This window comes from Clarias gariepinus, chromosome 28, assembly GCF_024256425.1.
Source record: "Clarias gariepinus isolate MV-2021 ecotype Netherlands chromosome 28, CGAR_prim_01v2, whole genome shotgun sequence".
Classification (NCBI taxonomy): Eukaryota; Metazoa; Chordata; class Actinopteri; order Siluriformes; family Clariidae; genus Clarias; species Clarias gariepinus.
Window position 1 is genome coordinate 4996853 of NC_071127.1, and position 16637 is coordinate 5013489.

The 16637-nt window shown below is 39.3% G+C and overlaps 1 protein-coding gene across 1 annotated transcript in view; it reads right to left on the reverse strand.

The window, feature by feature from the left end:
* The window catches only part of LOC128515929 (NLR family CARD domain-containing protein 3-like), a 46676-nt gene extending 30242 nt beyond the window's left edge, over window positions 1-16434 (reverse strand). The window contains exons 1-7 of the mRNA XM_053490194.1: window positions 16310-16434; window positions 15111-15253; window positions 7722-7838; window positions 5968-6084; window positions 4628-4744; window positions 2303-4075; window positions 211-405 (exon numbers count right to left, since the gene is read on the reverse strand). Of these exons, the coding sequence (XP_053346169.1) occupies window positions 211-405; window positions 2303-4075; window positions 4628-4744; window positions 5968-6084; window positions 7722-7838; window positions 15111-15163 (2372 nt within the window). The 5' untranslated portion in view covers window positions 15164-15253; window positions 16310-16434. The remainder of the gene's footprint in view (window positions 1-210; window positions 406-2302; window positions 4076-4627; window positions 4745-5967; window positions 6085-7721; window positions 7839-15110; window positions 15254-16309) is intronic.
* Window positions 16435-16637: the final 203 nt, after the last annotated feature.

The window sequence follows — 16637 nt, forward strand, 5'->3', positions numbered from 1 at the left end:
TTTAAAGATAATGTGTCTGTAAAATGGATCTAACTGTACGTCTGTTTAATTTTATTGTTATTATTATTATCATTATCATTATTATTATTATTATTATTATTAGTGAGTAATATATTTGGATAGAAAAATGTCAGTAACTAAAACACTGTATAAACTATTAACTGCTGCTTTTAGTGAGTTATTGTTTGTGACTCAGAGAGATGATCTTACCACAGTGTCTCCACTTTACAGTGAGGATTCTCCAGTACAGCAGAGAGACGCTTCACTCCTGAGTCTGTTAGTTTATACCGAGAGAGGTCCAGTGTCTTCACAGTCAGATGCAGTTCTTTCAGATTGGAGGTTTCTGAGTTGAGCACTGAGACCAGAGCTTCACCACTTCTCTCTTTAATTGTATTACACCTGATACTGAAGGAAATAAAATAAGACATAATGAACTAACACTAGTACAAATGATCAAACAGATCCTCAAAGCTTTCACTGCACCTTCTCATTTTTTTATAAACACCAAAAGCACAAACAGCAGTTAGACAAAACAGATAAATGCTGTAATAGTAATTCACAGTCAGAGCGGCTTTGTGGGAGTTTGAGCTTCATCATCACACACACACACACACACACACACACTGTATAAACATGGAGCATACGATTCAGACAGATGGAGAAGTGAGAGTCTAATGGAAAAACAAAAAGTTTCATTCAGAGTTAGATTTATCTGAACAGTTGAGACATTAGATTTGTTCTGTAATTAGTGAGATACTGAAATGATAACCAGGCCAGGGGTGAAGGTGATTAATGTTTATGTACGGTACCTAGCATTAGCTAACAGGCTAACAGTGTGTGTGTGTGTGTGTGTGTGTGTGTGTGTGTGTGTGTGTGGTTGAGAGACAAATAATTACATCAAAGAAGTACAGCGTGAAATAGAACAAAAGTTGTCACGTTAATGCAACATACAGTGGAACGAACATAATTCATTTAAAATTTGAGTGAAGGGGATGATGTAGTATCCAAAAAAAAAGAGATACATTTCAGTGTATCTCAGAGTGACATTAAAAGATTTGCATTGATTTTAAGCATTTAGCACTATTTATAAGAATGCCTAAAGTCTAACAAATGTGTTTAAGATATATAATAAATAATAATAAAACAAATTAACCTGCAAATTAAACTCTGAACTGTCCCTCACTGAGAGGACATTCCCATGTCAAATGTACAAACACACACACACACACACACACACACTAAGTTAGTTGTTCTTGAGTAAAACCAACACCAGATCATTTCACCCTGGAACTCTCTCACTGCTCTAATTCACACTACAGTGACTGGGATCTGTTGTGTTTGTTGTGGATGAACAATATGGAGACTCCTGGTTGGAGCTGAGCACCGGGCTGGTGGAGGGTCTTCAACAAATTACACTCTTTTACACTCAAACGTCATTAACCCCAGCAAATCTGAAGCACGGATTTATAAATAAAAAATATAAACAATTGAAAAAAACACAACACCTACCTTTTTTATTTATAGTTTTTGCATGTACACACACACACACACACACACACACACGAGTGAGTCATTTAACTGTCCAAAATGATCCAAAAGTGAATTTTCCCAAACTAGGAGAGCAAATTAAAAGTCCCAGAATCACACACAGTTTAAATGGGGCTCGGATGAGTTTTCTCTGCGCTCTTGAGAGAGCAGTGCACCGATAAGTGCCAACACCCTGACAACCACTCACATCAATTACAATCCTTCTATGAAGATATGATAGCAGGAATGTTTTACTAATAACAATAAAATCAGTTCAGTGTGTGTATACCTGCACTTCTAGTCTAACACATTTGAAACGTAAAAAAAATATAAAAGAAAGTTACAATGAAAATTTTAAATACTGTAGACATGGGTGTGAAATTGATAATGTTTATGTAAATGAACAGTTTTGTTTTACAGGATTTTTACAGGCTCTCCTCTGAACTCTAGGGTGTGAACACGTGTTAAATAGAAATAAATCTGAATATCAATAATGTTTCTCATTATTTCAGGCAACGAGGCATTAACGCAAGAGTTAAAAAATGTTGTTCACCTCAACTGACAGAAACTGTCTTCCACACATTTAATATCTGCCCTTTAGTCTTATTGATTTGTTCACATGATCATTATTCTCTTCTGTAAGTATTTATTTATTCACATTAACACCACTCTGTATCACCTAAAGCTTAAAACATCTTAAAGTACATATTTATATTAACGTGTTTTTTAGATCCTCTATTTCTAAAGTAGAACAGATTTATACAGATGTACTTACATTGCTTTTCTGGATTCTGCAATCACAGGCATCACCCTCACAAGAACCTCATCTGTTATCTTCTCTGGACTGATATATTTATTCAGGTCAAATTCCTCCAGATCCTCTGCTGATGTCAGTAACACAAACACCAGAGCAGACCACTGTGAAGGAGAGAGTTCACTTTGTTTTCCAGATTTCAGGTAGTGTTGGATTTCCTCCACTAGAGAATCATCACCCAGTTCATTCAGACAGTGGAACAGATTGATGGATTTATCTGCAGTATGTTCACCTTCTTTACTGATCATCTCCTTAATGTACTGAACTGTTTCCTCTTTGCTCTGGGAACTACTTCCTGTGTGTGTTACTAAGTCATGTAAGAGTTTCTGATTGGACTCCAGTGAGAGACCCAGAAGAAAGCGAAGGAAAAGATCCAGATGTCCAGTCTTACTGTCTAAGGCCTGATCTACAGCACTCCTGTGGACATCTGAGATTGTAGTAAAGGACTGACTCTGTTGAAGAACATTTCTCTTTTCCCTCATGGATGTCAGGTGCACATACAGAGCTGCGAGATGCTCCTGAATACTCAGATGCACAAAGCAGTACACTTTATTCTGGTGAAGGCCAAACTCCTCTCTGAAGATCTGCGTACACACACCTGAGTACACTGCTGCTTCTCTCACATCAATGCCACACTCTCTCAGGTCTTCATCATAGAAGATCAGGTTGTGTTTCTCCAGCTGCTCAAAAGCCAGTAGTCCCAGTTTAAGAAGCATTTCTTCATCACTCTCCTGCTTTTCTGAGTACTTTTCTCTAATGATGTTTATCTGAATGATAAGGAAGTGTGTGTACATTTGAGTCAGAGTCTTGGGGATCTCTCCACTCTCTGCTTCACCAAACATTCTCTCTAGAACAGCGGCTGAAATCCAGCAGAAGACTGGAATGTGACACATGATGTAGAGGCTTCTTAATGACTTCAGGTGTGTGATGATGTCATTGGCCAGGCTCTGATCACTGATCCTCTTCCTGAAGTACTCCTCCTTCTGTGGGTCATTGAACCCTCGTACCTCTGTGACCCGATCGACACACTCTGAGGGGATTTGATCAGCTGCTGCTGGTCGGGAGGTGATCCAGATTAGAGCAGAGGGAAGCAGATTCCCTTTGATCAGGTTTATCAGCAGCACAGGCACTAATGCTGATTCAGTTACATCACACACACTCACTGTGTTCTGGAAATCTAGAGGAAAACGACACTCGTCCAATCCATCAAAAATGAACAGAACCTTTTCCAAACTGGACATTTCTGTTTCTTTTGTTTCCTTAAAACAGACATGAAGGAGCTCCATAAGACTCAGTTTTTGGTCATTCATAAGATTCAGCTCTCTAAAAGGAAGTGGAAATATGAGGGGGACGTCCTGATTTGTTTTCCCTTTAGCCCAGTCCAGAATGAACTTCTGCACAGAGACAGTTTTTCCGATGCCAGCGACTCCCTTTGTCAGCACAGTTCTGATAGGTTTGTCTTGATCAGATAAGGTCTTGAAGATGTCAGTGCATTTGATTGGTGTTTCCCCTGTTATTGTTCTCCTGGGTGCTGCCTCGATCTGTCTCACCTCATGTTCTTTATTGACGTCTCCACTGTCTCCCTCTGTGATGTAGAGCTCTGTGTAGATCTCATTCAGGAGTGTACGGTTTTCCTGATTTATTATCACGTCATTTAAACACTCAAACTTCTTCTTCAGATTTAATCTGAAGTTTTTCTGAAATTCATTTACAGCAGCAGATTCCAAGTCGTGTCTGTGACAGGGTGGAGTAGGAAGACATGACCACATTTTCTGATTGGTTACCACAGACAGTTCTTTATGATTTTGTCACTCTGTATATCTCCTGTATGTTTGAGATTATCTAATAATTCTGTATGAAATAACAGCAGAGAGGTTTTTAACACCAGTGTGTGATGTAGTTAGTGTTTATCTTACCCTGTATCTGTAATAATGGTCTTTTTAATTCCGTCACCTGTCTTCTGTAAATCACTGAAAAAAACAAACATTTTTAAAGACAATAACGTCAACCATTTAAATACTACAGCCTTACTTTTAGTCCTAATGTTTCGTTCATTCTCTATACTGCTAATCCTGTACATGGTTCCAGTTAACCTAGAGTTTAGTCCTAATTTTATAAATTATTTTGTATGAGTGGATTAACATTTGAAGAAAAATATTGTAGAACTGGGAAAAAAAAATATTTCTGCACAGTCATTAGAGATGTAAGGGAATATTACTACTGTACATCATACAGAATAAACAGACAATGTGTTTTATTTTAACTCTAAGAACTATGGGATGTTACCTGTGTACAGATGAGGAAACTCCATATTTAACAGTTGCAGGAAGATCTATAGACCCATCACTCTTCATGGAGACACAGCTGGGTTCTAGTGAGTCTAATCTCTTTATCTGGAGTTTACTGTACAACATTTTAAAGTGGACATAAGACGGAATTTAGTTCTCAGTAATATTGTGATTCAAAAGACTTAGAGAGATGAACCTGAAGCTCATATGTGGCGCAATACATCCATTTAATATTTTGATGAGCTCTACCTCGTTATACACAGTAGATGGCAGCACTAGTGCTAGTAGTACAGAGAGCACAATGTTACAGATGTGTAGAATGTAAAGAATGACTAACTTTACAGCAGTGATTCCTTTATTGTGTGTGCATGTGTCATGGAACCTTTCTAATGGAACTCGTGTGCGCGCACACACACTAATGGAATCTCTGCTTGCTTACAAGATATTCCTTTCTATGTGTTACATAGAATGTAATACTGTATGATTAAATATTACAGAATAATAAGGATGCACTGATTAATTGGCTGTACATTGGTATCGCTTAATATTTACATTGTTGACTGCAATCGGATGATATCTGCCACGGCAAAAATGTGAAGATTCACCGCTGGCAGAGGGCAAAGATTTTCTGTTGTGTTGCATCAGTTTTGTGCTGGTTAATCGTGAACTGACTGGGACAACAGTAGCTGATCCAGCTGTAACTTGTACTGGTTATTTGAAGTTTCTGTCAGAGGAAAGATCCTTACACTGTGTTCCCATTTGCTGGGACATTGTAATTATTAGCAATAACCCCATCATACTGTAGCTGTTTAGTATAGAGAGCCAAAAACTGACTTGCATATGGATTTCCACACTGTACCTTTACTCGGACAAAAATAAAACATCATTCACATTAATCCAGAATCCACAAGCCTACATTCACTCTGTCATACATGACTGGAACACAGAATACAATAATCATTCCTTACACCGCTCATTATGGAGTAACAGGTTCAGCATGGAGGTTAATTAGAGCCGCATCATAGCACTCTTCTTCTCTACACATTCAAGTTTAATTTACACTAACAAGAAGACACGCCCCTTTTGGCATTAGTTGGCATTACCGTATAGTCCCTATAACAAGCTTCTGATTGTTACTGTATGTAGTGCACACGAAAATATATTCTGTATCAAATACACAAGAGCTGTAACCAAACAAACAAACAACGGTATTAGCCAACAGATATTTATAATTTTAATCAGCATCAGCCCAGAATTTCACAATTGTTACATCCTTAATTACTACATCATGAACAGATAATGTGTTTGACTTTAAATATGCGAACTATGGGATGTTACCTGTGTACAGATGAGGAGACTCCATGTTGAAAGGTTAAAGAAAAATCCATAGAGCGATCACTCTTCATGAAGACACAGCTGGGTTCTGGTGAGTCTGATCTCTTTCTCTTGAGTTTACTGTACAACATTATAGAGTGGACATAAGACCGAAATGAATTGTCTAATATCATGATTCAGAATATCAGGAGAGACCCGATATGAGCAGCAAATTTGTATTACAATATTTCTTTTTAAGAAACTTCATGAGCTCCACCTTATCTTACAAACTAGATGGCAGCACCAGATGGTGTAGCATACAGAGCTCATCAAACACTCTTTTAATACTGACAATGTTAAAAACTAAAAAATATATACATTGTGATTATTCCCCTTCAGGACCTCACACAAATGCTGTCAGGATAGTGGGAATAGATTTATAACTCTGAAGAGAATGTGGATAATTACTGAGTGTGTGTCGCTCTCAGTCTGGTTTTTATTTCCAGTTCTCATCAATCAACCTTTTTACATGAAATGCACACACAAGCATGCGGCCTTGTTTCTGGCTCTGCAAACGCGTACAAGCATTTTCTCTTTCTATATTTATCTCTCTCTGTCTAACACAAACACACATGCCCTCTCCTCAGGTGTGTGTCCTTTTCCGTCACTTTACTTGACTCCGCCCCTCACCATAGACTTAAGCTTTAATTAATAGTTATGTTTTATTGCTGCTACTTGCGGAAAAAGGAGCCGAAGGAGCCGAAGTCTGCCGCCACTTTTATATGAAATTTAAAGGGCACTATGGGCGATCACCAATTTGTGTGAAGTTTATGGAGAATTTTTAGGGGGACTGAGTTCAAATGTTAAGGGGACTAAAGCTGCTCTAAAAATGGCCTAGCTACGCCCATGACTGTGACCATACCAACCTGCCATCTCTCTTTCTCTTCTGCTCTTCTCTCTCTCGCTCTCCCCCGTCTCTTTCTCTCTCCCTGTCTCTCTGTCGAGCTATACATGTCACTCCTTAGCTGCCAGTGATCCAGACCCCATCTGCCCCCTGGAACTGGCTAACTCGCCCTGTTGTCTTGTTTCTGGTTGGAGATCTCGTCGCATGGATGTGGTCTGCCTGTGATGCGTGTGGTGACTGGGAAAGGTTCCACTTTTCCACGAAGACGGTACTGTCCTCGGCTGATGCAGACAGCTTTTCTCTGAGGACTTGTACAGGACTGGAGTTTCCTACAGTGTACCTGAGCCTCTAATAATGAACTAGACTCCATTTTACGTTAAACACATCTCCTGTTATACTAAACTTTCAGTCTCACACAGTATGATGCAGATCAATCTCTGCTATCTGTTTTCACCCAAATAAGGATGGGTTCCCTGTTGAGTCTGGTTCCTCTCAAGGTTTTTTCCTATTACCATCTCAGGGAGTTTTTCCTTGCCACTGTCGCCGTCGTCCTCGGCTTGCTCATCAGGGACAATCTTATCATTTTGATTCATACACACTCACATCTCATACAAACTTAACTAATTATTTAAATTGTGTAAAGCTGCTTTGTGACAATGTCAATTGTTAAAAGCGCTGTACAAATAAAATTGAATTAAATGAATATTTAGAGAACACCGTGATAAATACATAAAAATTTGTTTCTGTTTTAATTCAAGGTTTCCTGATTAATTCCTTTTATGTGATCCTTAGAGTTGTAACAACATATTACTACATCATACAGTATGAACAGATAATGTGTTTTACTTTAATTCTGAGAACTATGGGATGTTACCTGTGTACAGATGTGGAGTCTCCATGTTTAAGGTCCAAAAGAGGATCCATAGACTCATCACTCTTCATGGAGACACAGCTGGGTTCTGGTGAGTCTGATCTCTTTCTCTTAAGTTTACTGTACAACATTATAGAGTGGACATAAGACAGAAATCAATTGTCTAATATCATAATTCAGGATACCAGGAGAGCAGCAAATTCGTATCACAATACTTCTTTCTTTCGTATCAAAAAACTTCATGAGCTCCACCTTATCTTGCAAACTTTTAATATTGACAATGTTAAAAACTAAAAAAGATATACTTTGTGATTATTTTACTTCAGGATCTCACACAAATGCTGTCAGGATAGTGAAAATTGTTTTATAACTCTGAAGAGAATGTGGATAATTACAGAGTGTGTGTCGCTCTCAGTCTGGTTTTTATTTCCAGTTTTCATCAATCAACCTTTTTTACATGAAATGCACATTCAAGCATGCGCGCCTTGTTTTTGTCTCTGCAAACGTGTACAAGCATTTTCTCTTTATATATTTATCTCTCTTTGTCTCACACACACACACACACACACACACACACTCTCTCTCTCTCTCTCCTCAGGTGTGTGTACATTTCCGTCACTTTCCTTGACTCCGCTTCTCACCATAGACTTAAGCTTTAATTTAAAGTTATGTTTTATTGCTGCTACTTGGCTTTTCCTTTTTTTCCTTTTTTGGATTTAAAGTTTTTTTATTAGGAAAGTCCAATTAAAGACATAATTATTAAGTTTATTTAATTAAGTTTTTATCTTAATTGTCTTCATTGTTAGTTATCACTGGCACAAAACAACCTCAAGATAAATTTAAAACCTAAAACCTGAATAAGAGCTATTAAGTACTAGTCTGATTAATCAATTACAGTGGAACCTCGGACTACGAGTAACGCGGAGTGTTCTGCTCTTCTTCTTCTTCTTTGTCTTTCGGCTGTTCCCTTTCAGGGGTCGCCACAGCGAATCATCTGCCTCCATCTAACCCTATCCTCTGCATCCTCTTCTCTCACACCAACTAACTTCATGTCCTCTCTTACTGCATCCATAAATCTCCTCTTTGGTCTTCCTCTAGACCTCCTGCCTGGCAGTTCCAACCTCAGCATCCTTCTACCGATATATTCACAATCTCTCCTCTGAACATGCCCAAACCACCTCAATCTGGCCTCTCTGACTTTATCTCCAAAACATCTAACGTGGGTTGTCCCTCTGATAAACTCATTCTTAATCCTATCCATCCTTGTCACTCCCAAAGAGAACCTCAACATCTTTAGCTCTGCTACCTCCAACTCTGCCTCCTGTCTTTTCTTCAGCGCCACTGTCTCTAAGCCGTAGAGCATCGCTGGTCTCACCACTGTCCTGTACACCTTTCCTTTCATTCTCGCTGATACTCTTTTATCGCACAACACACCTGACACTTTTCTCCACCCATTCCAGCCTGCCTGCACCCGCCTCTTCACCTCCTTTCCACACTCCCCGTTGCTCTGGACCGTTGACCCCAAGTACTTAAAATCCTGCACCTTCTTTACCTCTGCTCCCTGTAGCCTCACCGATCCTCCTGGGTCACTCTCATTTACACACATGTATTCTGTCTTGCTGCGGCTAACCTTCATTCCTCTGCTTTCCAGAGCATACCTCCACCTCTCCAAATTTTCCTCCACCTGTTCCCTGCTTTCGCTACAGAGCACAATGTCATCTGCAAACATCATAGTCCATGGGGACTCCTGTCTTACCTCATCTGTCATCCTGTCCATCACCAGAGCAAACAAAAAGGGGCTTAGAGCTGATCCTTGATGCAGACCCACCTCCACCTTAAACTCTTCTGTCACACCTACAGCACATCTTACCACTGTCTTACAGCTCTCATACATGTCCTGCACCACTCTAACATACTTCTCTGCCACTCCAGACTTCCTCATACAACACCACAGCTCCTCTCTTGGCACCCTGTCATACGCTTTCTCTAAATCTAAAAAGACACAATGCAACTCCCTGTTACCTTCTCTGTACTTCTCCGCCAGCATCCTCAAAGCAAATACTGCATCTGATGTACTCTTTCTAGGCATAAAACCATATTGCTGCTCACAAATGCTCACCTCTGCCCTTAACCTAGCTTCCACTACTCTTTCCCACAGCTTCATTGTCTGGCTCATTAGCTTTATACCTCTATAATTGCCACAGCTTTGCACATCTCCCTTGTTCTTAAAAATTGGCACCAATACACTTCTCCTCCATTCCTCTGGAATCCTCTCACTCTCCAAGATCCTGTTAAACAAACTTGTCAAAAACTCTACTGCCACCTCTCCTAAGCACTTCCATACCTCCACAGGTATGTCATCAGGACCAACAGCCTTTCCACTCTTCATCCTCTTCAACGCCCTTCTCACCTCACTTCTACTAATATTCGCTACTTCCTGTTCCACAACAGTCACCTCTTCTACTCTTTGTTCCCTTTCGTTTTCCTCATTCATCAACTCCTTAAAGTATTCCTTCCATCTTCCCATCACCCTCCTGGCATCTGTCAGTACATTTCCATCTCTATCTTTAATCACTCTAACCTGCTGCACATCCTTCCCATCTCTATCTCTCTGCCTTGCCAACCTGTACAGATCCCCCTCTCCCTCCTTACTGTCTAGCCTAGCATACAAGTCCTCATATGCTCTTTGTTTGGCCTTTGCCACCTCTACCTTCACCTTACTCTGCATCTCCCTGTACTCCTGTCTACTCTCTTCAGTCCTCTCAGTGTCCCACTTCTTCTTAGCTAGCCTCTTTCCCTGTATACACTCCTGGACTTCCTCATTCCACCACCAAGTCTCCTTGTCCACTTTCCCCTTACCTGATGATACACCAAGTACCCTCCTACCTGTCTCCCTGATCACATTGGCTGTAGTTGTCCAGTCAACTGAAAGCACCTCCTCACCACCCATAGCCTGTCTCAACTCCACCCTAAAGACTTCACACCATTCTTCCTTTCTCAGCTTCCACCACTTTGTCCTCTGCTCTGCCTTTGTCCTCTTCGCCTTCCTCACCACCAGGGTTATTTTGCACACCACCATTCTGTGTTGTCTGGCTACACTCTCCCCTACCAACACTTTGCAGTCACTGATCTCTTTCAGGTTACAACGTCGACACAAGATGTAGTCGACCTGAGTGCTTCTGCCTCCACTCTTATATGTCACCCTATGTTCCTGCCTCTTCTGAAAGAAAGTATTTACCACTGCCATTTCCATCCTCTTTGCAAAGTCCACCACCATCTGCCCTTCTACATTCCTGTCCTGAAAACCAAACCTGCCCATCACATTTTCATCACCTCTGTTTCCTTCCCCAACATGTCCATTGAAGTCTGCACCAATCACCACTCTCTCCCCTCTGGGGATGCTCTGCATTACTTCATCTAACTCACTCCAGAATTTCTCCTTCTCTTTTAACTCACATCCTACCTGTGGGGCATAACCACTAACAACATTGAACATTATCCCTTCAATTTCCAGCTTCAGACTCATCACCCTATCTGATACTCTCTTCACCTCTAGAACATTCCTTACAAACTCCTCTTTTAGTATAACTCCTACTCCATTTCTTTTCCTATCCACACCATGGTAAAACAGTTTGAACCCTGATCCTAAGCTTCTAGCCTTGCTACCTTTCCACCTGGTCTCCTGTACACACAGTATATCCACCTTTCTTCTCTGCATCATATCAACTAACTCTCTTCCCTTCCCTGTCATGGTCCCAACATTCAAAGTCCCTACTATCACTCCTAAACTCTTGCCTTTCCTCTTCTCTCTCTGCTTACGAACACGCCTTCCTCCTCTTCTTCTTCGACCAACAGTAGCCCAATTTCCACCAGCACCCTGTAGGTCAACAGCACCAGTGGCGGTCGTTGTTAACCCGGGCCACGACCGATCCGGTATGGGAATTATATTCTTGATTCGCATCATTGATTTGGCAAATGTTTTACGTCGGATGCCCTTCCTGACACAACCCTCTGCATTTATCCAGACTTGGGACTGGCACAAGAAGACACTGGATTGCGCCCCCCCGTGGTTGCATTGCGGAGTGTTCTAATTGCTTGTAAACCAAGACAATGCTCATTTTTCAAGTCAGAATTTATAAAAAAATTATTGCTCGTCTTGCGGAGTGTTCTGCAAGACGAGCAATAATTTTTTTATAAATTCTGACTTGAAAAATGAGCATTGTCTTGGTTTACAAGCACCGAGTATCATGTACACTAAAAAAAAATAACTTGGCTACCTGTTACATGTACTAAAATGTAATATGTGTTTTGTACATAATTTTATGTTTCCAAGATAAACATGAATAAATTGTGTTGTTTTTGCATGAAATTTAACAACTTAACATGTATTAGATTCAATCATGTTGAGATAAACCAAAGAGATCTTGTCACTATGAATACTGGAAATATCAACGCAAACATTGCAAGAAGAGAACACAGTTTCGAGAAGACAAACATTTGGCGGGCATGTGGAAAAGGTAAGCAGGAATTAATTCCCATTTTTCTAAATATAAACGAAATACTGCACATAAATTGTATTTTTAATCACACTTAAAATACCGACGGTTATATGCGTGTGCTTAATCTGCGGTTCGGTTCTGGTTTCGGTCTGTTCTCATGAGTTGTGAAGCGATAGGAACAAAGTATGAATATTGTTCATTTGCTAATTTAAGTATCATAAATTTTAATTGAATATCTATCTTTTTTAGTTTTTTTACAGCAGTTTGTGACTGAAAAGTGTCCTGTCTGCATCTGACTTAAGGGTTTTCTGACCAACCGTATCTAACGGTCATATTTTAAAATCATAACAGACAGTTATAAAGTACAAAACGTTTCTGTTGGTGTTTAATTTTTTTCTTCGATTAATACTTATTTGTGGTGTTTTATGTTTTGTACATCTTTTCAAATTGAGACCTCATTTGTAATTTGCTGTTGGTGTAAAACAGGGTTTTTATTAAATATAAAATAAAAATCTCAGTTTTATCCCGTTTGTCTTATGCTTCCTTCCTTCATGCACTACTTGTTTTGACGCCGAGCGTCACGTGATCACAACTGAGCCAACCGTAAGGGTTAACCCCTAGAGGGCGCCAAAGCGCCCAAAGACTTTGTTTATGTTTTGTAATTTAGTTTGAGTTGGACTTCATGTCTCAGACTGCACCTCGGTCAGGTGAGGGGAGCACTCTATAGCCAGACTGAAGTTAGGTCAGGCGTCTAGCATTTGTTGTTCTTATCGTTATTATGGTGATTGTGTTTCAAGTAACATCATCAGTTGTGCTCCAGTGTATTATTTCAGTTTTAATAAAAAGCATCTTTAAAACGTTATCACAGCCCCTGCAGTTATGCCACACAAACGCCGACACCCGAACCGTGACACCAACGGTTTTTCTCTCTCTTGCACTGCGGTATTGTGGGTAATCGTCTCCCCTGCTGGGTCTTAGTGCTCGTCTCTTACTGGTATAATCAACATCCGTGCACGCTTATACTGTTTACTATCACTGTGACCCCGTGTGTGTGTAAAACATATTTTATTTTGTGTTCGAAAGCGTGTGTGTACAGCGCATGTACTGTTTCTTATAACACACGTGTGTGCGCGCGCGAGTAAAACAAAAGAAATTCTCAATACAGAGGTTAAAAATCAATTTTTTCCCCAGCTCATCACAGTGTGTGTGTGTGTGTGTGTGTGTGTGTGTGTGTGTGTGCGCGAGCGTAATTTAACACTGTGACGTGTGTCTGTGTGTGTGTGTGTGCGTGTGTGAGGAGCCCCCTTCACAAACACACAAATGCGCACAGAAATTAAGGTGAGAGGCACACACTCTCTACACAGAAACTCAGCTCTGTCTCGATTTTTTTCAGAGGTAAGGTGCTGGTTCATTTGTTTGTTTGTTTTAAAGCAGTGTTTCCAATAGTATGCGCTAACACGAGTGTCATTAGCGATGTTCATTGCTAATTTTCTACACTACATGTTTACGTTTACATCTGGACCATTGCACAAAGACACTTTAATAACCATTGCACAAAGACACTTTTTTTTTCTATGCATATTTGCATACCATCTTTCTCCCAAAAATATCAAAATTTCACAATTTCTTAAATGTTCTTGTACAGTATATTTCTATTTGTACAGTATATTTCTATTTTCGTACAGCATATTTCTATTTTTAGTTCTATTTTTCCTAGTTCAATTTTATTTTTATTTAATTTTTCTATCGTATTTCTTTTATTCATATTTATTTCTTATTATAAGCTTTTCTCTTTTTTAAGGTTGTCTCTTTTTAAGGTTACTGGCGGTCGTATAGGCATTTCACTACATTTCGTACTGTGTATGACTGTGTATGTGACAAATAAAATTTGAATTGAATTAGATTTTCAGATAAAACAGTGTAGCGGGAGAGACGTAGATTTATGATCGCTGTTTACGGAAATGTAGTCCAGTGTGGGAGATGCATTGTGGGTAATGCAGTCAGTTGCGTGGGAATGCGAGATGTAAGCTAGGATATAGAGCCTACGTTTTGTTCTTCAGTAGTTTTTTTTGGTGGATTTAAGTGCAGGATTCACCCGAAAGTTTGTACTATAACCTGACAATGCAGCAAATAAAAGAACAAGCATCTACCAGTTTGTCCATCTCATCATTACATGAGCATAAATTAACGGGCTGTTACGAGGTTGCAAGCAACATTAAAATAAAGCGGAAAAGGTTTAATAATTTAGAAGAGAACAACAGTCTTTCCGTTAATGTGTGTGTGTGTTTAATTCAGACAAAAGGAGGGGCTAAAAGGAAGTCTCCACTTACTCTAGCCTCTCTCACACATACACTCACAGCGCCTGCACTTCAAGCCTGTGCTTGATGTAAATCACACTCGTGTCTAACACCATTCAGAAGCACAGTGTGTTTGTACTGGTGGTGTGATTTTATATTAATTAAAATAAATAAATAAAACTATATAATATACATTGTAGTTGTGTCTCTGCAGGGTCTCACTAAAATGCCGATGTGTCCCAGTCAGAGTGAGAGTTTAACACCCTGTGGTAGTGATATTGCAGTCGTTGGATATGTTGCCATTACAGAGAAAAATTAACATAATGCAATTTAATATAAAGTGTTTTGTGTCGAGACTGCCTGTTCATTATTGTAAAGCCTGTATAGCAATACGTCTTATATCATGACATTAGTGTATTGTCTCATGACTACTGTTTACTTTTTAACTGCACTTATTAAGGACATTTTTTTAACATGAACAGATTCTGGGATTTTTGTCAGGTGATGTCTGTGTTAGTTATTATTTTTATGAATACTCACTACATATATTAGATATGAATGTTCAGTGACTAAAACACTAGGACATAGTAACTTACTGCTTTTCTGAGGGCGGGGCCTCATTCTCTGTCTTCAGATCAGGGCTCTCCATGTTTGAATATTAGTGTATGTACAGAGAGCTCATAGACACACTGCTGAATCCTGAAGATGCTGATCTCTACTGCTGGAATAAATTACACTCCTAAACACACAACAACAATCATGCCATTAATAAATATCTACTTGTTTTAAGGAAATTGTATTTAGTCAGATATAATCACAGCAGAGGGATTATGAGCGTTATGCAGTGTGTCATGTCATGCAGGAGCAGAGAGAGAGAGAGAGAGAGAGAGAGAGAGAGAGAGAGAGATTTCTGTGTGTGTAGTATATAGGGAATATATGTCATTCAGGTAAAGTCTGAATCTACATGTTCTGAATATTTAGGAGTAAAGGGCAGGTGAAAAGGGTTAAACATGATCAGGACAAAACTGAAAAAATGTCCAAATCTAAAAGAATTACATCAGAATGTCATGTTGGTCTCTTCAGCAGGATCCTGATGATATATTGTTCCTGGAAAGACTGAGCTGTAAACAAATACATGTGATTGTCAGGAGCTGCAGTTTGTCTGAATAAAAAGCATTAAAGGCAGTACTTGGTGTGAAAACTCTGCTTTAAAATAAATGTACATGATGCAGATAAACACAGTTTGATTAATAATCCCTCTTTTAATAACAAACTATCATAATCCTTCTCCACATCACAATTACTGCAGTCACCGTCTCTTTATTTACTTTGTCTTTCCTTATCTCATCTTCTAACCACAGCACTGATCCACAGTGTTTCTTTCTTCTGAATACACTTTAGTAGAGTCACAGCACACCTGTGTGTTCCTCACCCTCACACACTCCTGTAATACTCCAGGCTCTAACTCATGACCCCACACACATGTTGGATGTAGTTCAGCATGGTTTCCTAGAATAAAACTATTCCTATTAAACTAGAACAAAGTTCATTAACGCTGAATTTTTGTTTTTGTTTTAGTTTTAGAAGGTTTGAAGAGTTTGAATTTATTCATAAAAAATTACCAAGATCGTTTCTTTGGCAAGAAAATCCCAAAAAACTAAACAGTTCAGTTACGCTGACATGAAAGTTTTACTGCTGTTTTTACACTAGTTCAATAACATATAACACGAGTTTTATATTAAATATAAACTTATTATTCCGATATAAAGTCGTTTCTGATAAATAAATCACTCACTTTTACTCAGCAGTCCTTGTTGTGTGACATTAATATCACCGTTTCTGTCTGGAGTTAAAGTTTATTTGTTTTTTCCAGCAGAAACAAATGAAGTGTTCGAGAGAAACACTTTCACTCCATCCGAGTCGTTATCGTCCAGGGAATAGACTCTTTGCGTCAACTCGTATAGATGAACTCACACAAGCTATGTTTCTATTTAGGTGACACAGATCTGATGTTTTAACGGTAATGGAAAAATCCGCTGAAAAAGGGACACTACATAATAGGGTATTAGATTTCCCTCAAGTCTCTGTCCCGCCGCGGTGTGTATTCATACACACTCCTCCCC